The sequence below is a fragment of the Stegastes partitus genome, unplaced genomic scaffold (assembly GCF_000690725.1).
Source record: "Stegastes partitus isolate 25-593 unplaced genomic scaffold, Stegastes_partitus-1.0.2 Scaffold201, whole genome shotgun sequence".
Lineage (NCBI taxonomy): Eukaryota > Metazoa > Chordata > Actinopteri > Pomacentridae > Stegastes > Stegastes partitus.
In genome coordinates this window covers 305457-329828 of record NW_007577932.1, presented here as the reverse complement: position 1 = coordinate 329828, position 24372 = coordinate 305457, and the positions used below count along the sequence as shown (strand labels likewise).

The window sequence follows — 24372 nt, the reverse complement described above, 5'->3', positions numbered from 1 at the left end:
GTTTGTGTGAATATTTAAGATTCTGTCTCTCTGTTGTGGCGCCGTGTTTGTGTGTGTGTGAAGTTCGTGCTCAAATAATTAAGCCCTGGGGACTGTCAATCAAAGATGGTGCACGATACACAACCCTCCAGCGATAAGAGAAGAGCCTAAAAATGCCACATTTAAAATGCATGTATTTTGATTTTATGTGTTGGAGGCTGTGTATGTTCGTGCATACTGATAAACTGTATGGACACCGGAGATGTGCGACACTATGCACATAGGTGTATGTTTACAGCTACTACACGCCATACCCACCTGCAGGTATTATAGACTACAAGTGGGATTTACTGATGTTTTTTCTGAAGGCTTCTGGTTTTGTTTAAACCAGCCTTTACAAGAAGCACAGAGTGCAGGTTTGGTAGCAGTAAAGCTGGCAGGGATTCACTGTGTAACTTAACAACCCCTACACAAAAAATGTAATCAAAAACAACCCTTGAAATCTCCAGTTATGACAGTTGCCCTACTTACCGTCACCCTGTTTGCCCAGACAAAGAATAAAAAAAAATGTGCTTCTTCTGATCAAATGCACTATCACAACTGCCTACCATCTCCATGACAACCAACTTGATGAAAGAGAAATCAAGGATGTCACACAGCTGGCAACACAGCATCACGTTGAACTGCTGTCCACACCTGAAGGATCCCTGAGAGGCGCACATCATCATGTGGGAGAGTTTAGGGTAACAGCACCGTATCTCTTCGCAGTGATGTGAATCAACAGCGGCAGCCATGCTTGATAATCCACAACTTCTTAAAACCTTTGCATGAGAACGGTGCTCACGTGAAATGACACAAAGGTACAAATGGAGCAAGCGAAGCGCCAACCCCATGACTGAGCCTTTTAAAGGACAAACTGCCAAATCTCAAAACTAGCACTTGTCTGTTAATGGACTGGGACAGAATAAAACATTTGCACACACAAAAAAAACCCACATACAATATGAAATTGCTGCTTTGTTTCTGTCAGAGGTTAGTCTTTGTTGTTCTAAATCATGTTAGAACTTTTGTATGGATTGTCAATTCTCTTGTCACTTTCTCTGATGGAGGCTGGAGATGTTTTGACACCAAACTCACATTTTTTAAATGAAGATAATTGTTATCATCATTTCCTGTCTGAATATTTAGTTTATCTAACAAAACACTTCAATGGTGCATGTCAACATAACCCCTAAAAATTCCACTCTAACGCTATGTCCCACTTGAATCTTTCTAATATTTACCATCGTTTTTAGGTAAAAACAAGTAAATGCAATAAAACAAAAGCAATACATTTTGAAACGACTTATGGTTTATACAAACTCAGGGAAATCCTGAAGGAAACTATGGCTGCTGATGAAGAGTACCAGAGAGAAAAATGGACCCGATTTGGGAATGAGGCTGAGAAGCTGGAGATAAGCGTGATCAGGAACCAGCGTGTGTTACGCACTCGCATTGACAAAATGGCACTTCGCAAACAGGTACAGTCTCAGAAATTAGCGTTCAATATGTTTTAGACACTTATGTGCATTGAATGACATACAAAGCAAAGTTGTGAAGTATTTTTTTAAACTGCTGCATGAAAAGTGTACATTTCTTTGAGCTTTTTTTAATTAAAGAATCCATTTTTTGTGGTTAGTGGCTACCAACATAAACGTTTGTTCCTCCAGTGAATAGCTACCGTCTGATTATTCAGACCATTTTTACCATTCATTTTTCATTCTTTCAGTTTCCTTTATTTGTTTTTATTATTCTGTTTTAATGACTTGCAAAGCACTTGCACGCTTGCAAAAACTTCTGATAAATATTTATCAGCATTTTCATTTTCTCTGCACATTCTATTTATTTATTATTTTAAAACTTTCATCGATCTGTCTGTGCTCCAGGCGGAAAAGAAGGCGTCTGCCCACATGAAGTACCTGGAGCAACTTAGTCTAAAGGCCCCAGACTTTCCAATCCCTCTAAGGGCTCACACCGTCTGGGAGGGCATGATGGTGAAACTTTCCTGCACTGTCCAGGGCTGCCCACCCCCAAAGGTTACGTGGTAAGAACAGCCGTCTCTCCAGCACTACATTCTTTTGGCATTAACTGACCTGGCATGACTATTTTTCAAGGAAGTTTCTATTAAATTCTGTTGCTGGGGCCATCTGTAGGCTTCAGTCATTTTAATTCAGTTTCTCACTTGGTTGGAATTCGCTAGAGCACAATAAGAAGTTTTCAAAGTTGTGACTTTCAGGGAACAATAACACATGATGTATAATGATGAAAACACTGTACTGGAGCTGAAACAATCAGTCAAGTCATCGATCAGTCAATCAACCAAAAAAAAAAAATGAATCAATAAGTTTAATAAATAACTATCTCAGTCATTATTCGAGCAAAGACACCAAACATTATGGTTACAGCTTCTTGAGTTTGATCATTTCCTGCTTTCTGTGTTTTATATGAATGCTAATTAAAAGTCTTTGGGTTCTGAAGTGTAAGATGAGCAAAACAAACAATCTGAAGACATCACCTCAGGCTACAACTGTGATGAACATTTTCTGTCGTTTACACCAAAAAGAGAAATCATTCTACCAACAGACAAATTAAAACAGTTCAGAGTTGTAGCCCTGCATTGCATCCTTCATTAATTCATGACTCATCCATCAAAGAGTGAATGACTGCGGTATTTGCCATGCAATCAATGAAAGAACGCATGTGCGAGAGGTAGGAAGGAGGGTTAGGTTATACGCCTGTACATGTTAACAAACTCATGACGATCGATTAGAAGTCCAGGAGTTGCTTGCAAAATACAAGCATCATGACACAAAGGGTCTGAACCCTGAGCTGAATATCGCATGCGGTATTAATATGAAATTACCTGTGCTAATTCAGGCAATGTGCCAGACTGTCGACCTTGATACTTGAGCTGCTGTGAGACTAACGGATGAAAAGACTGCGTGCTCAGTATTCATGAACCTACATCCAGATAACCTGTGGCTCATGGGTTTCACCGTCCCATATGGGACCGATCAAGCCCAATGAGCTGCAAAGGGCAGCCCTCAACAATGCCAAACACAAGACAGAATGAGAGATCAAAGGCCCTATCTGACTGTTATAGATTCAGTCAAACGAACATTTGATTATGAAAGCTGTGCATAACTAATAAGCGGGCGAGAGCATTGACCACCCAAGTGTCGCCCATCGTTCTTTGAAATTCAAAAACCAAAACTACTTCCTTCTTCCTCAGGTATAAGGATGGTGAGCCACTGATAATGTCTCATCAACCATGGAACTACAGTCTTCAACAACAATTTGGTCTGAACTCACTGGAGATCAGAAGGTAGGTCACCAGCTCACATCTCCAAGTAAGGCTGAAGCTCTTTTTGCAAAAAACTGAATTTGATGCAGGCGCGTGAGATGAGACGTGCGGCTCGCATGACCTTGCCACTGATGAAGCGAGAAGAAAATAAAAATGAGGGTGAGGTTAAGACGTGATGGTGTTACGAGATAAAACATGGCTGTCAGACTAAGAAATAAATGCTGGAGCTGTTCTGTAAATGACGTCTATTAGCGACATTCAAAAGTGAATAGTAAATTCAGTTGAATGGTTCTACAGTAAAGCGCCACATCAATTTCTTCCCCTTTATGTTGTATTTTGTGGATAGTTAAGGGAGTTACAGCTGGACAAATAGGCAATATGGGACACAACCTTGTACCATCGTTTGTCTCATCAACTGCACCCGCTTTCAAGCTTCAAGAACAAATAAATGACATTCTATATCCTCTACAAAAGGTGCTCGCCGTCTGATGCTGGAGAGTATAAAGTGGTCGCCGAGAGTCCCCTGGGTGAAGCTATGACCTTTGGAACGCTAGTGGTGAACTGTGAGTGGTTCCTCTTTCACACCAGCTTCACTTTGCTACAAAAAACCATTACGAACAATACAAAGATGAATTACAATGCTGCTCTTTCCAGGGACCGAAGAGGTCCAGTTTCAGGCTAACGAGACACCACACTAGGAGTAGGGATAGCCGTAAAAGAAGATTAAGATAAAATGACCAATCTAGAAAGAATTTTCTCCTCAACACTGGTCAGCATCAACAACTGTACATGACACAACTGCTCCACTGAAACAACAAACACACAAAATTCTCAAACTACATTGATGACACTGCCCCCTAGTGGCGCTGATGTATAAAATGAAAAAGTTCATGATAAACAAGCATTTTAATCCACATTAATGCATCTTTCCTATTCATAAATTCACAAGACACAGCATGTCTTGCAGAGTGGGCTCACTTTAAATGGATAAACTGCAAGAAAAGCATAACTGTTTTGAAAAGTAAAAAATTAGGAAGGAGCTATAAACAGAATTTTAAAGTCAGCCAGATTCCACCTAATCAAGCTTGCAGTTTTAGCTACATGCGATTAAACAGAGGGGGGAAAATAGGTTTCTTCAGGGAGCTCAAATAAGTTGCATTAGGGGATAGGAGTATTAATTATATACAAACATTTCTGGGAAATAAACATTTTGGGTTAGGATGCTTCACCTAATTGCTTGTCAGATTCCATTAAATGCAAGTAGCACTGTATATAAACACCAAATTCAATGTATTTAAACATCACACAATGCGTTAAAGGTTCAAATAGACACACAATAACCAAGAAATGCTTATAAAACCGGGCATAAGGAGAAAAATTCCAAATATTGAACACAAGCATGACAACACTGCAGTGTACGTGAACGCATCACAGCAATGAAAACCCATCAACCACAAGTCTAACAGCAGCCATGTAGGCAAAGCAAAAAGTAAATAAATAAATCCTGCAGCAAGCACATGTAGGCGTCAAAACAACAATATCAGCGTTTAAAAAGGTAAGAAATTTAGATTTAGTCACCGTCAGCTGAAGTCACCGAGTGCTGGAGAAGATTCTTCAGCCATGCCGTGCCCTCGCAGGTGACGTGTAGTTCAAAGACCAGCAGCTACATTATTCAGGACTTGTGCTTGTGAAGTCTGGAAATCCGTGACCAATGCACAAACAATGTGCAGCCTCTCTCATGACAGTAACGTTGCATAATATTGCCCTTATGTCGTGAAAAGTGAGCGCTTTTAATTTTTTTCGCAAGAGAGACGCTAAAAGCATCCTGGGCCTAATTTGGGGCGCTGACGGGCCGCACCTGTCCGTTTCCGGGGCAGTAGCTCGGCCAACTTTCCTCACTATTTACACTTTTTTTTTTTTGGTCTCCTCAGTTCACCTTCAGCATCTGCTTCTGTAGACTCTGAGTAAAGAAAAAACAATAATAGCAGTGACTCTAAAATGTTTAATGTCTTTAAAGTTTGACTACATTTTTAATTAGTGAAGTAATGCTGGCATCCAATTAAGAGAAGCTCCTCCCCCTTTACCTTCGCAGGTGGTTTAGCTCATGTTGCTAGGTAACAGGAAAAAAACCGGACATGGCCTCAAAAATGATGATTTTCCGTTTAAATCAAATGCTTTTGAGATTAAATCCACTTGAACTTGATCCTAATGAGTGATGAAGAGGTAGCTATGCATATGTTATTCCCCTCACCTGCTGTACTTCATGATTTAAGTGCTGTAAATGTGGCTTATAGGGGGTTTCTCATACATGCTATTGATAGGACGAGCTACTCCAAACTAATAAGATATATATTTATAAGTCTTCAGTTTGCTTTATTTTAGGGCAAAGGTTTCCAATCTGCAAACCTAACCATGTATTTGTATCCCCATCCTCCAAATACCTGCATTGCTCAAGTTAAATAGCCTATATTTTCTCTCTTTTTTTGCTAAGTTTAGAAGCTATTTTCTCTTTTTGTCCTTCATGCACAGTGCAGTTCTCTATCCTCATTATCCGGGTTTCTATATAAAAGTAATATTTGTTTTGAGAATCGGCACCAGACTAAAATAATCAGAAAAACAGATCCCATTGCAGCGCTCATGCATAATGAATTAAAACGAGACAGTTGGTGTTGGTGGTGACTAGTAGCTAACAACTACAGAGGGTAACATCGCCACACAGCACATTTGCAGAAATTGTTTTCTCTTTTTTTCGTCACCTTTCAAATGACCCACCCTTTCATGAAAGAGCCTGACGCCTGGCAAAGTTCCCAAACGCTGTAGATCAATTAGATGATCTGGGCTTTAATCAGGCACTTCAAGGCTTCTCCTTGCCATCTATATTTCACAGCTTTCTTCGGGTTTTTAAAATAGCCTAGGTTAAAGGGAATATTAGATGTGACTTGCATAAATGTAGCGTTGCCAGGTTTTGTTTGTCTGCCGTGTCTTTGTGTCGCTTTCTCCTTCAGTTTCACAACATCGCTCTCTGTTTCTGTCTCCATCTCTGACCCTCCCTGCCTGTCTCCAATCTGTCCTGCTCTGCCGCTCTGCCACACTGTCATTCAGCATATCAAGGAGCCGTGGCTGGTTCAGAGCACTCGCAGACCGCCGGTAAGTTTCACGCCAGAGCCTAATGAAAAGTGTCCCCTTTCATTTTCTCTGCCGCCCTTTGAAGTTCCTCCCTCCACCAGCAAACGAGGGAGGCCTGGACGGCTTTGAAGACTGTGACACACAACGCTCGGCGCTACCGTGCATGCTGCACCTCTTAAAAGAGAGATATACGGGCGGATTGAAAGGGAGCTGTGCATTGATGGTGTTTGTTTATCATTGGAATTTATGTTTCTCCGTGGGTGTCCTGCGAATGTAAGGGTGTAAGTAAGACTATTTGTGGGAAGAGCTGCTGTAGGGGATAAAACGACTCGCTTCCAAATGAGCAGAAACGACAGTCATGTATATTTTATCCAGGGACAGCAGGAGATTTATCCCATTTTGCTCCAAGCTGTGGAGGATCTCATATTGGCTGCCGCACTCTTTGACCTAGATTAGCCTCCACCATGTGTGGGGATCAAGACTTTTTAGCCCAAAACTTGCATACATGCTCATTATCTAATCAGGCTACATGTGTGTCCATGGGGACAAAGGGGCATCACGGCCATTCTTCCTGGAATAAGGAGCTGTTTGACCACCCCACTGGTCACTTGCTCAAATGCTTAAGACAAATTATGTTTAGGCTTGTCTGACAAGGACCTCTTGTGGCTGTGTAAAGAAGAAAGAGCAGAAATAGTGTGGGTTGATTAATAGGTCAACAAAGTAGGTGGCCTTGACATAGAAAACTGCAGTTTATTTTTGTTTTCCTACCAACTAAGTTTTGGGGGATTTTTTATCACTCCCCAAATCTTCACCCATTTTTTTTCCCCAAGAAGTTTTAGTGAGTACGTTTACCTTCACCTTACCTTTAGTAGTGGCAGATTCTACAATCATCCTGTAGTCCTGGGAGAGACCACTCCGATCGATATAGAAATGTTTGTAGGTCTCTCAGATCAAGTTTGTGTTGTTTTGCAGTGATCGTTACCTCTAAAGTGAAGATCTAAACGGTATCCCCCCACAGCAGGGGTGTGCAATCCTGGTCCTCGAGGGCCACAGTCCTGCATGTTTTAGATGTTTCCCTCTTCCAACACACCTGATTCAAATGATCAGGATGGTTATCAGGCTTCTGCAGAGCTTGATGATGAGCTGATCATTTGAATCGATCACATGATCAGCTCATCCCTCGAGGACCAGGATTGCCCACCCCTGCCCCACAGCCTACCTGAGCCACGAGATTGTGGCCCCATTGTAGAGGTCAAACATTCTGTTTTTTTTCTTTAATTTTGTCATCTCACTATTTCTTCCTGTGGGATTATGATTATGAACACAGACCCCAACAACTTTGTCGCTTAGATGCAGGGAACTAAGAATTCTGCTGTGGACTAACTTTCAACTAACAAAACACACTCTCAATTAAACTTTAATTTCACTGTTTAACCGCAGAATCTAAAGGACTTAATGGTATTTGGAAATGAAAACAAAGATTAACCTCCTCTCATTATCTTATTCTGGAGAGACGCTTTCAAATTCATCTTGGATATACAGTTTTAATTTACTGCCTGGCTGTGCAAATATGCGAGTTTAGAAAGAAGTAAGTGTTTAAGATGGGTGCATTTTGGGTGAATTCACTCTCATTTTCACATGATAAATGTTAAAATGAAATTTAATTTGGCCATTGATTTGGCCTTGAATCATGCCTCGACTGTAAATCAGCATTTAAAAGACTGGTCAAAAAGTAATGACCTGTCTGTGCCAATTTATTCCACTTTGAAATGGTTTTTAAGAGCAGGCAAAACTGCCAAAGTAAAGCGCGCACATCTAATTAGGAGAAATATGTAGATCATCTTTCCGTATGCAGCGCACACCATTGCTTCTTCTTTGGAAGATCTTTGTCGGTGCAACACAATAAAATAAATTCCCCACACACTCAGAAATGAAGTGGCAATCATTTTGAATGAAGCTTTATTAGTGCGTAATGGCATCGGGGGCTGCTCGCTGCGAAAATGTGCTGAAGAATTGCATGCTACCATTTTTATGTGACTGATACTTAATTATCTCACACGGAGCGCATCATATTTTTCAACACAAATTCCTCAATAAACAAAAGCGCAACTGTGGTAGATTGAACGTTGCCATCAGCGCGATGAGAAAAATACAGGGTTTGAAACGTTAGGAAGCAAAGATGTAAGCGACGCGCTTTAATGCCGCACACATTCCTTTTGAAAGCCTGGACTAGTACGCAGAACAAGATCATTAGAAGATGCATGTCGCAATCTCTTAGATTTATCCCTGAGAATTGGATTTGACAAGACCTTGTGGCACACATACAGTATCTCTCACTTCCAGATTATATTTCTTTGGTGCTTTGACAAGTGAGGGAATGAATGGTAGCTGAAGGAATAAACTGTCAGGAATTGTTCACTTTCAAAAAAAAAAAGTGTCACATCTTTAGCTTTTCCGCTGTCCTCCCCAGGGCACGCATCTCGTAGCTGTCCTTTGTGTCAGTGCTCTGGTGGAAGCAGCACAGGATCTTTTTTTATATTATGCCAGTGTGCTTAAGATGGCCATTTTAGTTAGTTAAGAACATCTGGTTTGCTTTAGTTTCCCCTTCCAGCTACTATTGAAAGAAAATGAGATGGGAAGAGCTTGTTACTGCTGGCTTCCAGGGAATTATAAGAAACTGATGTCATTGCACAAACTTGCTTGAACTTTTTATGGTCAGATGTTGTGCAATGAGATCAGGTGGTGATGAAGAGAGTTCTTCCTCCTTATCATCAGGATTCAGCATGCTTCTCGTTGCCTGCTATTTACGTCCTGCACACCCTCTGCTCCATGATTCTTCTTCTCTTTACTTGTCAGGCTTCTTACTATTGGAGGTCTGCACAGTTTTTACAGTAACATCCACCCAAAATTATAGCCTTGCTTTTCTTGTGAATTATTCCCCAGTGTCTTCCCATTTACCACCAATTTCTTCATCATCTCTTTTCCTTTTATCCACACCCTTACTATCTTACCCCTCAACCTCTTCCTCCTGTCTCTCGTAGCCTTGGAGCTTCAACAAGAAGCCCAATTTGACACCTCCTACCCCCCAACCTGGGTGAAAGAGGGTGACAGCCTCACTCTGCAGTGTACCTTCACCTCAGCTCTGCTCCCCTTCCAGCAGGATGTCAGCTGGTTCAGAGATGGTAAGTACTGTAAAGGAGAAGTCATACGAACCCTTTTTCTTTTGGACAAAGTGTGCTGTGAGTTTGTCAGTTCATTTTTACATTAAAATTTTCCAGGGAAACAGCTCCATCAGTCCAGCAATGTGGATATTAAAACATCCGACGACAAAGCCACCATCACTTTGAGGGCCGCACACAAGGAGCATGAAGGTGTCTACACTGCCAGACTGACAACCTGGGATGGAATCCAGGAACACAACGCTTATGTCTACGTCAAAGGTGAGAACCAGAACAAAATGTTCTTCTTAAGTGTCTAGTCTACACTGAAACTTTATTCACACATTATAATCCACAGACTTTTGGATCTGATATAAATATTTGAGTCTTCACTAATAGTTTAGTATGTGTAAAGTATTAAATAGTTTCTCAAACACCAGGTTGTTTTTGTATAACAAATTAAAATGGTAATCATTATTGTAGGAGCCGCAAATGTTGTTGTTTTAGTATTGATCACTGGGTTAATAGTTTGTTTATTTGGTTGTCATGGTGATGTGGAGCATGGGTCACGTGGGTGTAGTTGGTGACAGGTTGAGCTGTCAAAAGGGCTGACGTGCAGTTGTTTTGCCAGAGAGAGGAGGGCTGGGTAGCCGTAATTTTTGTTGACCACCACGCTTGCTTGACTTGCGCTAAGGTGTCTTTAATTTTTTGTCAAGTTTACCGTACTGTGAAATGCCTGCGAATCACCATTCACTTTTAATGAAAGGAGAGAAACGTATCGGACTTTTGTGCATTGTTTAGGAAGCGACAGCGCGTCATACAATTAGACAGAACCCGTTCTTGTCCTCTCTAGTGACTGTGGAAGTTGCTTCAATTGTGTTCTACAATGAAATGTTGTTAACACAAGGTGTCCTTTCCAGTTTTTTGCAAAGCTTGCTCGGCCTGGTTCAGCAGATCCAAATTATCCAAATTGTCCTGCAGACTAAAGCTCAACCCTTAGGTCATATGATGACAACAGAGCAAACCCCGTCTCCTGCTCATGATTGAAAAGCTCGTGAGTAGTCCTTCAGAGTTACAGAACAAGCTTGAAATCTAGAGATATATACTTGCACAGGCTTGCTGAGAGAAAATTGCCACTTTCATTTCTGTGCACTAAATACAGCCAACATCCAATTAGCTTTGCCTCACATAAAGACTTGGAACGGAGGAGAACGGCTTCATTAGCTCGTTCCAAAGGTAACAAAATCTAACTACCAGCATCTTTAAACCTCAAGAACATTATGAGCAAAGTAATACCTCGTTTGTTTAGTCTGTACAGAAACCAACGGGGAAAAAATGACACGTTGTGGTTTTACAGGGGTAATGGAACAATTTATTGCTCTGCTGTCTAAACCCTTGTATTTTCCCAAGATATCAAACTATTCCTTTTTTTAGATGCAGCTTGAAAGATTTAGTGACACCTAGTGGTGAGTTTGTAGATCGCGATCAACCGAATACCCCAACATTAAAAAATTGCCGAACTCCCTCTTTAGAGTCAGTGTTTGGTTTGGTCATTCTGGGCTATTGTGGAAATATGGCAGTTCAACATGGCGAGCTCTGTAGAAGAGGACTCACTACCTCTGTAGGTATAAAGGGACTTATTACAAAAACACAGTTCTTATGTGATTATACGCTGATGAAAATATAATTACAAATATCATATTTCATTTCTTCTTTCTGTAGACCTCCCTAAATCCTACACGCTTGACCTAGCACCACCTTTTTTAAAAATATATATATAAATAATATGTGATAAGTTAATATTGTTTATATGTTTACTGCAGTGTTTGTGTTGCAGTACTTCTGTCTATATTACTAATATTACATAAGATTTGTAATGCAACTTCTTTTTATAGTGCTTCTTTTTTTGCATATCTATGTAATAGCTCGTTATACATCTACCTTTGATAATGTTCCCTAGCTACAGAGGGCACTTAGGCTCCACCCACAAGCAGCCAAAAGCCTGATAAGGGACAGAACACAATTTTAGCCAAGAGAAGACCGAAAAAATGGCCGCCACTCATTCAAACGACTTCATACTCATGACCACACTTCCTTGTGTTCCCAGTAATACACTCACCAAATGTAATGGATATTAGATGAATGATTGTCTAGAAAAGTGAAGAACAGACAGACAGAGATTCTTTGACTTATTATTAAGATGATCACATGAAATTGTTGTAGTAATGTTTTTCTGCCGACCACAGGGGACGCTGTTGTGCTGGTAACAGCCATCCATCCATTATCTATACACCGCTAAATCCTCACTAGGGTCACGGGGGGCTGGAGTCTATCCCAGCTGACTCAGGGTGAAGGCAGGGGACACCCTGGACAGGTCTCCAGTCTATCACAGGGCTACACTTAGAGACAGACAACCAAGCACACTCACATTCACACCTACGGACAATTTAGAATCATCAATTAGCCTCCACATGTTTTTGGACCTTGTGGGAGGAAGCCGGAGAACCCGGAGATAACCCGCGCTGCACGGGGAGAACATGCAAACTCCACGCAGAAAGACAGTGTCCTAACCGGGACGCTAACCAACTGCACCACCTTGCAGCCCTGTTAACAGCCAGATGACACCCAAATAAAGACATTCTATCATCAGATTCCACCATGACTCCATTTTACAGATGCAGCACTTTTCTTTTCAATTAGGCAGCTTGTTTTGAATTACTACTTTTCTGCCAATAATGGCCACAGTGTCGCTCTACTTTCATTTCCTGTCAGCGAACCAGACTGATTCAGATGAGGAAATTGTTGCATCAGTCAAGCTGTTCTGGAGTAGAGGGCTTGCTAATTTTGTGCAGTGAAAATATACATTCTGTTTGCAGCATGCAAATTGTCCAGAGAATGGCTCACACTTGACTCATGAAATATTTGAAAGAAACCCTGGCATGTGTACGATATGTATTTAAATGCAATGCCAGAGCTCAGTCATGTATATATGGCATCTTAGCTGCTACAGTGACGGTGTAAAGCAATCTGAATTATTTATGAACTTGATGTGCACATACACCAAAAACACATTTCAGTCCGAATACACATACGTATACAAAGACTTTAATGCAAAATAAATCTCATTGCAAAGCTCTCTGCGAAATTATGGCACTCTCTCTTTCTCTCTCTTACATATGAAGGAGCTTGTGCTTTATCAGAGCTGGAGGTACTAATTAGCGAATCAGGGAACTCCCCCCCTGCATGTGTGTTTTCTTCTTCATTCAGCCATCATATTTGCATTACAAACAGGCGGTACAGGAGCACAGAAACAAATGAGAGAAGAATGAGGGAGGGAGGAGATGCAAATTTAAAAGAGGGAAGAGATGTACTTGATGTTGACTTAAGTCTTTTGTTAAAAAAGAAACATATATTCCTAACCTCAGGGAAAGGTTTCAGAACACATCACTTCCCATTACTATAATAGTGTCCTCGTTTCTTGTTCTTTTTTCTCTCTATGGCATCGAATCCGCTGGTTGTTGGGATCAAAAGCTGAATTACATAGCATCTATAGCTGTAACTTAAGATTTTTTTTTTTCTTTGTTGATTAAAATTATTTATAGCTTGTTTGATTAGTCTGTAAAATGTCAGAATACAGTAAAAAGGAAAAAAAAAGTTCCTATAACAAGTCAGAAAAGTTTAATTAACTGTTTGTTTCAGCTCAGCTTCAACTTGTGACTCACTATATTTCCTCCAGCCTTAGTCATTGCCGTTCACTCTCAGGCCCGAATAATATTATCATCAAATGTTATTTTTCTTTTTCTCGAATTTCTACAACCCTGTCCTCTGGCTCTCCATCCGTCTCATTAATTTTCCCCTCAGTGTATTCCTACATCGAGTCAAGGTTTTCATCCCGTTCTTTAACTTTTCTTGTCTCTAACTGACTCATTACTGTCCGTCTGTAGATGCATCATCAGCGGTGCTGGGAGGTCCTGCCTCTCCTCTTGCAGTGCAGGTATCTGATGTCAACAAGGACTACGTCTTCTTGACCTGGCAGCCGCCCAGCGCCGACGGAGCTTCACCTGTGGAGGGTTATTATGTGGAAAGGTGAGAATCAGTCTGATTGACCGCCCCCGTCTCAGGTTCAGCAATTTAAATATTTCATTTGGTTCTTATGAATAAAAGGAAGCAAAAAGGAAATTGAGATTTATAGTTCATTCTTGACCTCAGAAAAATTACCTGACAAAGCAATCTCAGCACAAAGTCAGTTTATTGGTCGGTCTGGAGCCACCGATGAATATTATTTTAAACGATCTTCTTCAGCAGATACATTTACCCTGTTGCCATAGAACTTCATTTCATATTTCCTTTTTTTTCCCCTTAACATTCAAAGCTTTTGTTTTCATTTTTCTTGCAAATCAGTTTGATTGTTGAACTGGGCGATATGAATATGTATCAAAAGTCCCATTTTGTCCACTCATTTTACAAAGTCAGTGTTTCAATAAAAAAAAGTAACATTTACTTGGTGACACCTTCTGTACCATGTAGGAATAATTGAAAACCAGGAGGAAGGTTTGTGCCCCTGCTGAAAATAATAAAACAAAAAAATAGTTATTTAAGAAAAGCAGTTGAACAATTCAAAAGAAAAAAAATGTAACGCTTTGCTTCATACTAAGCCAATCTACAGGTTATTTCCTTGATTAACCAACCAATATATTTGGTATATATCATGTCAGACAGAAGATATTAATAAATACCTATTAACCATTCTAAAACTTAAGCTGGCATTAAAAATGGCCAATTGTGGAAAAACCCGAAGATATTTACTTCATAACTACTTAAGACAAAGAAAAAGGAGCCAATTCTTCCAAGTGAGAACCTGAAACCGAAGGAAGTTTTGGCATTTTTGTTCGAAGAATTATTTAAAAAATAAACCTATGGGGCCGCAGCTATAGCTCAACTGGTTGAGCTGGCGACCCATGTATCAGGGGCTGTAGTCCCCGACACAGCGGCCATGAGTTCGAATCCCACTCGTGACCCTTTGCTGCAAGTCCTTCCCCCATTCTTCTCCCCCACTTTTGTGTCTCTCTCTTCACTGTCCCATACAATAAAGGCAAAAAGGCCAAAAAAATAAATCTGAATAACTGACTTGACTGAGAAGCATTACTTATCTTTGACTTCTTTATAATTCATCCATCACTTGATTAATCTACATTGTTTAGTGCTTTTTATATTTTTTTTATACTTTGAAATACATTCTCACGCAATAAAGAATACGCATGACTTAGCAATCATGAGTTTATGATTTGAAGTTATTTCACATTGATTGAGACAATTGAACCGTCCTTCCATATAACTGTGTTTATCCTCTAAAAGAAAACATTATTTAGAGTTGAATTAGATAAAACAAGAGAAGTATTGATGGAAGGATTTTAGAGGCTATTTGTTCTTTCATTGCACAAACATAAAAATCTCTTACAGTGAACTCTCTTTGATTTAATCTTCATAAAAAGGTTTATTTTACATTTGGACTTGGAGTGATGTCATATGCGAGTCAACAACAAACCCACAGCAAGGCCATACTGCTGAAGCTCCACTTGCCGTGTGTGTGTTGCTGGTGAGAAAATTGGACAGGATGGATATTCTAATACCCATTTGGCAGAGTTCACATGAGATGGATGGTATACATGGTAATTATTGGCCCTCAACGCTACGTTAACAGCGGAGTCAAAGACTCCCAGAGGAGAACAGGTGCTGCACTTATCACCAACACCAATCAATCAGGGTTGTCCTGTACATGTGTGTTCACATGTGTGCGTTTCAGTGTCACGACATGTGTCTTAATAAGTGGGTGGAAAGATCAAGAGTCAGTATGTTCACATTTATATGTATTTGCACATGACTGAGTGCATTTTTGTGCATATTTTTGCCCTTTTTTGTGTGTTTTTTCTTGCGTTTCTTGTTTAGTCGCAGTAGAAGGTACGACTCTTGAGTGTTATTGGTTACTGGGCCAGGAAAGGAACATGTAAGATGCCTCCCAGTTCCCTAGCAACCCTCTTCTGGTTAGAAAACGCCACTATTTTCTGTTTTTGTTTACTGCAAGTGGCAACAGTTTGTTATCGATGTTGTGTAATCAGAGCTCGGATTCTGCTTTTAGAAAAGTTTCGTATTGTGTTTGGAGGCTTATTCTTTCCTCATGATTGTCTCTGGTCACATATCGAGGTCTTGGTGAGCTACATGCTGACTGGTTGTATTGTGAGACTTACGATGCTTTACAGTTGGTGTCATACTGTTGTGCCCCGCAAACTACTATTACTTTTTTCTTTTATTTCTTTCATTAGTATTACATAAATGCTGCATCTCCAGAACTCAATTATCTCTCTGTCTCTCTCTCAGCTGTGACCTCGGTCAGGGTGAGTGGGTGCGCTGCAATGTGCATATGCAGAAAATGTGCCATTACGCAGTGTTTGGGCTGAAGGAAGGAACCATGTACCAGTTCAGAGTCCACGCCGTGAACAAGGCTGGAGCAGGACGCCCCTCCAAAGCCACGGAGCCCATCCTCACCGCAGACCCGTTGGAGCACACCAGGACAATGGGTACAGCGCTAAACACACTTAGAGTCGATTTGTTATATAAAACGCTGTGAAAGGTTACATCACCACACTCAGAGCTACTCAAGTGGGTGACAGAATTAAAGAAAAACCAGCTTACTTTGTTGAATTTGCATGTTTCCTTCATATAATTTGTGTAAGAGCAACAACAGGATATCGTTATGCAGTGCTCTCCAAAAGCATCGGCAACGTTAGAGCCCTTTTACTGGTGCAGCGCTTCACTACTGAGCCTCGGTAAAATCGCACATTCCTAACAAGTTCCTGTTCCTGGCAGTGAATTAACATAGAGTGATAGTAACAGGAAAAGAACTGATTCTTTTTTTTTAATCCAAAGCACTGCAGCTTAACCCAAAATACTAGCTGAGGTGCACTCATTGTTGTCCGGGTCTGGCACGCACACAGCAATCCATGTATCAGCAAACCACATTTAACTGGGCTCTATATTGCTGGATGAAGTCATGTTCCTAACAGGTCGTTCAGATTTCACTGGCCATCCAATGTAACTATGAACACGCATTCAGTAAACGGAGACAGCTCCAGACTTGGCTGAGGTACACAATGAGACAAGACAGGATACAACTTCTTTTTGTTTTATTGATTGAGAGGTTGAGTCAAGTCATTAACCACTTTGCCAAAATGAAAAATGGATAGTGCACTTAAATGGTCAAAATTGAACCAACTCACTTAATGCTTGGCATGATAGACACTCTTACAACATTGGGAATACTTCATTTACTTTTAGCTAATATATTTATATATGTACTTATATAAAAAAATATAATTAAATGATTGTTTTGACCTTTCATACCCAATAACATGTTGAGAATGTTCATAATGTATCAGGATTTTTAATTTCTTTTTGCTTCTACCAGTAGTTTCAGCAGTTTCCTCAGCAGCAGGACGGTGGCAGTAATAGTGGGCTACGCAAGAAAAACTCCTATAGCACATTACGTAGCACATTTCACACACACAGCAGGCATTTAAGTAGAAAAAAAAAGTATGACTGAGGTAATGGGGGGTCTGTGCACCGCTAACAGTATGAAGTGGATACAAAAGCAGAAACAGGTTTTAGCGTATTTCAGTCTGCCGTACTTTATGTTAACTTAAACACTAACCTATTATAAGTGCATATACTGATCTTGAACTCTTAAGGAAATGTAAATAGATGTGATATCCTATAAGTATATGGCAACAGAGACTTTCCCTGATCCATCAGAAAGTGAAAAAGCAGTTTTAAAGACAAGTGCAAGAGCTGAGCTTTTGTCTTGTGCCCCATTTTAATAGTTTTCCAATTAAAACAAGTGAGTGAGATGTCCACATAATACCTATTCTCTTGCAATGTGGCAAAACACTAAGATGCAGCTGTGTTTATCCCATTCATGGTTCATAACAACTGCAGCATGACCTGTGGTGTCCAAGATGTTATGATGAAGATGAAGGATCACAGTGACCAAAACTGTCCAATCAGTGACGGACCTGTCAACTGCATGTTTACAGCGCCTGGTCGATTTCTAAAGCTCAAGTGGGGAACAGGGGGAAGTCAGTTTTACACATCAACGCCTGTTTTTCTTGGGGATTACTACTGCTTGCATGAAAAGCTCTATAAAGCCTTTTTGCAGCTCCAGAGGGAGCAGTATGAAGTCTGCTTATTGGCCTCATGTTTCAAAAAGGAAAAAAATCTGGATGTAGTAAGTATTAGTGAGGAGTAACTTCTTTTTGTTCCCTCGTCTCTGCTCAAGGTTAGCAGCTGGAGGCTACGCTTAGTCACTACTAGCACGATTCCCGCTTGTTTCGCTTAGAAGTCAGGTGTCAGAGTGACGTCACACCCAAGCTGACCACTTTTCAGTACAAGAAGTCCGTTTATTATAGCACCTCTTTTGTTTTGTTGTTTTTTTTTGGTACTTTGAGGTTGGGGTTGAGGAGATTTTTCCGACTTCCTGAGTCAAAACTCAGGGAGTGTTCAAGTTTTCTGTCTTGGTACTTGGACGTTCCAACTTTCCAACTTAAATACAATATACCATAGATATGTATAATAAAGGCGAGATGTGTCATCTGCGCTGCCAGCCAGTGGAATCTCACGTCCGCACTGGCGGCCATCTTTCCACAGTCAGCTCGCTCACCCATAACATTGTTGTAGTGGTGCATGTACTTTTTAAATAACCATAACTTGCTCAATTTTCAACCGATTTTCAAATGGTTTGGTTTGTTATAAACATCAGAGGTGTAGTTATAACACTGCACTTATGGATAATTATGTTACACTTCCGGTCAAAAGTTTGGCATCATTATTATATATATTATATATTGTTATATATCATAATTTGAATTGCAGCCATGTTAGTAACGTTTGTAAGAAACCAAACCGTTTGTAAATCCATAAAGATTTCAGCGAGATAAGAGTATTTGTGCAGATCACTCAACTTCCTTCTCGTACCACAGGTTCCGCCAGAGAGCTTACCTGTGGCAAGATGGCCGCTGGTGATGACGTTAGAGACTCCGCCTTAAGACATCTAGCCTTGATTATATATATCTATGCAATATACCACCAAAACTGTTGGAGGTCAAGTTGCATGGTTGGCAATGTAAGCACCAAGTTAAGTGCAATATTAAATATTTAATGTATCATTTGTTTCCTCCATAATGATTAAAGGTAACTATGAGGGGCTTCAGTCACCATGAACAGCTTCACTGATCCGTGGCAGTGATTACTTAAACTCTACCAGAAGGAATAACATCCATCTTACAAAAAGGAACTGCCATGTTTGGTGATTTGACAATGGTGGTCCTCCCCGCATAGCTTGGTTGAGATCTGGTGTCTGTGAAGGTCGCAGCATGTGATTTACATCGTTTTCACTCTCATTAAGCCTACTGCCTTGTATGTCAGCTTTTCCTTGAATGTGTTGCTCATGTTTGTCGTCACTTCACTGCAAAGAGCATCAGCAAACTGTTAGCAACTAATCCCTTCTGTTTATCCGCTTCATCTGCCTCAGTTGCCATGCTTACACTTGCAAACCAATCAGCACTAACAGATGTAGCTGTGCAGATTTAGGTATCATTTTTTAACAGCTGCGGGGCTTGCAGTTGTTTCTGCAGCAGCATCTTAATGACATTATGGATCGGAACACTTTGTTTTTCATTACTTTCAAAGGTTTTCGGTTTAGTTTGAGTCTCGTGGAGGTATGCAAGCGATGAAGGAGACGTAACGTGGATAATGTGGAGTGTGTGTGTGTGTGTGCATGTGTGTAACAGGGAGGACAGATGGACTCTGGTCAGACGCTGTGGATCATTAAACACAGATGAAGGACAGACAGAAGGTTGACTTGCCTCCGGCCTGCTCTCCATCCTTCTCTCTCTCTCTCACCTCTTTGTGTCTGGCTCTCTCACCAGTAGCTGTTCCTCCAACATTAACAATAATAGTGTTATCATGGGCTCTCATATAACTTCATTACCCTGATGGCTCTTCCTTTCTTTAATTCCTTCTGCCCCGAATTTATCTCTTTCTGTCTGTCTTCCTTTTTCCAGTGGTCAAAGTGGCCCGAGGAAGAACCATCACGATTACAAAAGACGAACTGGAAGGTGAGAATGCTGTGTTTTGTTTTTTTTTTCAATGCATAATTTTGACATTTAAAAAAAAAACATTTTCACCCTTTATTTTAAACAGCATCTATGTTTTCCTGGCACACATGGTGCTCTCTCCTCGCCTGTAGATTGCCTCGGGCTTGTGGCTTAATGCATCTTCATATTATATTTAACAATAAGCTGCAGTAATTGTATGTTCGAGGCAATGAGCATTTGCTCCATTTACAGAAGTGAAAAGAATGAACAGTCCCTAGTGGTGTCCTGGTAAATGCACATAATGGCCCGGGGTAGTGTGAATGCCTGTGAAGAGGGCTGATAACCTTGGCGATGTAACTCACAGACAGAGGGATGTAAAAAGGAGAACAGGAGGAATTTGTGGCAGCTAGAAAATAAATATTGCAAAGAGAGTGCATTCCTGCTATCTGTATTCTGTTCTTTAATGGAGGTTTAGAGAGGAAAGCATGTATACACGTGTGAAAAGAGAAAGCATTCTTGTGTGCTTTTGTAGTAATCCGAGAGTGTCACATAGAGTTACACTGAAAGAAACTTCCATCAAAGACTGACTTTTGTTCCAGTGCTTCACACACTCACAAACACACATTTTCTGTTTGAATCCAGAGCTTACAGTTCCTCTATAAAGGATCAAGTATTTAGAGATGATATGCATTATTTTGGCTCTCTTTTTCATAGTCATGAGGTTTGAAATGGATTCATATCAAGGGGTTGAAATGTCAGTGTTCAACTATAATTAGAGCTTCATGTGTACAAACTTAAAGACACAGGACTAATTAAAATACTTTGCCGCTAATGCTTGTGATTCACAGGCATCAGAAGACTCTTTGTAGCTTCTGTAATGATGATCTGCTAGTTCTTCCTCAAAACAATACTTCAACTTGTTTACGGTTAAACTGGTACCAGTGGATTAGGTGTGGAGCTCGAGGCAGGAGAGAGTCAAAAAGTGGTAAAACTACTCACTGATTAACATGTTATATAATATTTCGTTTAATCCTCGCAAAATCAAAACTTGTACAAATAAGAGTTACTGTTCCAGTTGTTCCACAGACATGTAACTCTAGTCGATGTGGAGTAGCTCTACCCCACTGCATCCTCAAGTGTGCAGGATTTTTCCACTTCGCCCTCCCTACTCACAGCACTCAGAGGTGACAGGTTTGGATCCTTAAGTTTGTTACGTGTAGAACCCTGGCAGTCGGAATCTGGGTTTTTTTTAGACCGACATTGCCACACTGCAACTTTTATGATATGTCCTCACGCATATAAAAAAATAAATATCATATGGAAATAGGTAGACAACTGGATTTTCACAGGATGGGGTCTTCAAGCGCAGAAGTACACTTAAGAGTTTAAATAAAGCTGTATTGATCAGCTGATTGATTTATACCAAGCTGGTGTAATTACCTCCTGGCTCCAGCTTCATGCTTAATTCACACACGCCAGATGTTGTTCTTTTAAGGGGGCGTGATTCTTTATTAAACTATATATTATATAAAGTACAACTTTATTGGTCAAGAATTACATCCAAACAATATTCCAATATTTTCTTGTCTGCACTCAAAAAGTACTGAGCGTGTTATTGCTTCCACGTTTTGAACATTAGAAATGTTGAATGTCATCACTGTAACATCATGGTCACAGCTCGTAACTGGATTACAGACCCACAAATCCTTAATTTATCCCTCACTGGAGCGAGTCATGGCAAGCGTTGACAATGACGGCGCACTGAACAATACAACATTCAATAAACACTAAACATGCAAAGCTCCAAATAAGTTAATAAACAGCTCAGAGAAAAGAAACAAAAAGAAGGAAAATTAGATGTCAGAGTGTTTTCCATCCCTTGAATTACACTTAATTAATAATTTGATTACCCCTGGCATCGTATCAAGTGTTTCAAACGTGAGTTTTAAAGCAAACTCTTTGTAGCTTGTTCTTGTGTTCCTGGCACGGGGATGTAAACGAAAACAAATCGGAAGAATGCTTCTATTAAAAGAGGTGAAAATATGATACAAATATCCCTCTTTTAACCAAAGTAGAGTTTAGCTATACAACCACTCGTGGGCCTTCTTGCTATGTGTCATTTCAAAAGAGGGACACAAGAAGCATGGTTGCAAAAAAAAAAAAAAGAAAGAAAAATAGGCTTTACTCAAAGTTGGTTCAAAAACAAGAATCCCAGACAGGCAACAAAGACCACAAGGATGAGACCGAGGTTACAAAAATCCAAAATACAACAAAAAAACGGTGCAAAAATTAAAGCACAAAGTGAGGATAGTGGAAGGCAATGGCATGAAGGACACAGGGGGAAGGCGGATGAAACAGCGGTGAAGTATTCAGGCAGGACAAACTGACAGAGGACCAAGGCCAAACCACAGGCTAAATACACAAAGGACAGAGCATCACAGAGGAGGAGAAAGCACAACGACACGATGCAAAATGAACAGAGACACAAGAGGTAATTGATTAATAAAGTAAAATTAGAAGTAACTAAAAAGAGTGACAGTGAACACACACAGACAAACAGAAGGGAAGGGAAGTACATTAGATACAGAGGGAAGGGACACACAGAAAGTGACCGTGGCTCTTCTAAACATAACATCTGTGCTCTCGATGAACCTTAAATGCTTTCAACATGAATAGATGTGCCTCATTAAAAGAGCGTTTTGAGGAGATTATCGTCTCTTTTGTTTTGCTAAGTTGGTTAAATGACACTACAGATTTCATGATATGGCTTCTTTCACAGTTACTAAGGCAGTCGTCTGTATAGAAAATTAAAACCGCTGCTGCTTACAGAGACTGCACACACACACACACAATAACACACACACACTCAGACTTGCTGGCTCCACCATCAACTCCTCTAATTTCACTGCAATCTCTTTGCTGTGGAGTTCCTCTCTGATCCACACTGCAGCTTTTCGAACTCTTCAGGGGATACAATAGAGACTCTCAGAGAGACAGACAGGCACGAAAAAACCGAACACTTCTGGCTAAATCTCCACACTTTCATTGTCCTTGAATCACTCGGAGTGTGACTGAAAGTGCGCTGACTCAATCCATTTGACTGCATGTTATCTGGCGTGCTTTGGTATTAGGAACGGAGGTGAGACTGGGGCAGCAAGATAGCGTGTATCTCACCTAATGTACGCATGAGTCAAATCTAGCAGACGGAGCATTAAACAGTTTAACAAAAAAAAAAAAATAGAAAAGAAAAAACAGCGGCATCTCCGCCAGCACTTTGCTTTCATTCTCGCTGACCTTGTTCTAACTTTCATTTTCATCATCATCCTTTCTCCTCCTCTTCTTCTCTTCGCTCCGCAGGTCAGGTCAAAGCTCCTTTCCCTCCCACAAACGTCCACGCCTGCGAGGTGAGCGACACCTACGTGGTGCTGAGCTGGGCCGAGCCTGAACCCAGAGGCAGGGAGCCGCTCACCTTCTACGTGGAGCGGGTCAGTCTTTCCTCCCACGCAGCTACCTAGACACACACACACACACACAGACAAACAAATATTCATATTACAAGCAGGCTCCGCGGACCTTGATTTGCTGCAGTTATCCCCGAGCCTTTCACCTATAGACCGTAACTTGTATCATCCTAAGGGAACGCGAGTGAAGTTTTAGCACATTAATCATATTACTGCTGAACTTTTACAAATAGTGTGAGTTTTAAAATGTGTTTCTAACCTCCCAGGCAACCTGTAAAAAAAATATATATATTTGCAGAAACTTGAAATTTGCTTGAAATGAAAATAATTAATTTAGGTCACTCTGTCAGTGAAGTTTTTAATGGTAATAAGATTTTGGCTCTGACAGGTCCTTCTCTGCTGATGCATTTATGGAAACTGTGGGAGAAATAATATTTCTTTGACAATCAAAACTGTGTTTTTGAGAAATTAAACCCAGAATAGTAATCATACTTTGAGAAATTTGGTGGTTTATTGTAATTTTTTTTTAAAGGTTTCTGCCAACTCCCTGATGCAAATACTTAATTTAATCAGTGGCTTTTTTCTTGTTTTAACAAAAAGATCTTCTACAAGTTTTAGATTGTGCCGTAATATGTCTGTTCAGGGTGTTCTCAATCAACCAGATGGTACAATGGCTGGAGAAATCACTGCTCTGCAGATTGAAGGCATTCTCCCATTTTTCTAGAAAGCTTCTTCAGTTTCCTGTGAGAACAAAAAATGAATGGTTCAGACGCCATTAAAGCGATTAGGAATCAGGTTTCGAAGACGTCATACGAGCTGCATGTTTTCGACAAGACTCCAGTTTACTGCATTACTGCACCAATTGTTTGAATATAACTGAGTCTTAGAACTTATTGCATCTTTTAGAAATGGATTTACTTTAATTTCAGGTAAAGCTGCTGCAATCAATGGTTTAACATTAACAACAGTTATGTGTGATGTGAAATGCCATTAGATTTTGTTTTTTAAAAACCTGCATTTTACTCCCTGTAGCATCTTTAAGCTCATTTCTTTGGCTGTACAGCAGCTTTGGTCCAGTCCTCACTCTTTTGAGCCATTTTTAGCTGCAGCAGGCAGCTGTTTTCAGTGAAAATAACCTCTTAAAGAAAACTGTGTACACT

General features: G+C 40.3%; 1 protein-coding gene across 1 annotated transcript in view; it reads left to right on the top strand.

Annotated features, from left to right (window-relative positions):
- Window positions 1-24372, top strand: part of myom3 (myomesin 3) — a 70848-nt gene that overhangs the window by 12923 nt on the left and 33553 nt on the right. The window contains exons 4-14 of the mRNA XM_008280598.1: window positions 1346-1499; window positions 1905-2062; window positions 3251-3343; window positions 3797-3885; window positions 6425-6469; window positions 9490-9630; window positions 9727-9888; window positions 13551-13692; window positions 15982-16181; window positions 19719-19772; window positions 23109-23236. Of these exons, the coding sequence (XP_008278820.1) occupies window positions 1346-1499; window positions 1905-2062; window positions 3251-3343; window positions 3797-3885; window positions 6425-6469; window positions 9490-9630; window positions 9727-9888; window positions 13551-13692; window positions 15982-16181; window positions 19719-19772; window positions 23109-23236 (1366 nt within the window). The remainder of the gene's footprint in view (window positions 1-1345; window positions 1500-1904; window positions 2063-3250; window positions 3344-3796; window positions 3886-6424; window positions 6470-9489; window positions 9631-9726; window positions 9889-13550; window positions 13693-15981; window positions 16182-19718; window positions 19773-23108; window positions 23237-24372) is intronic.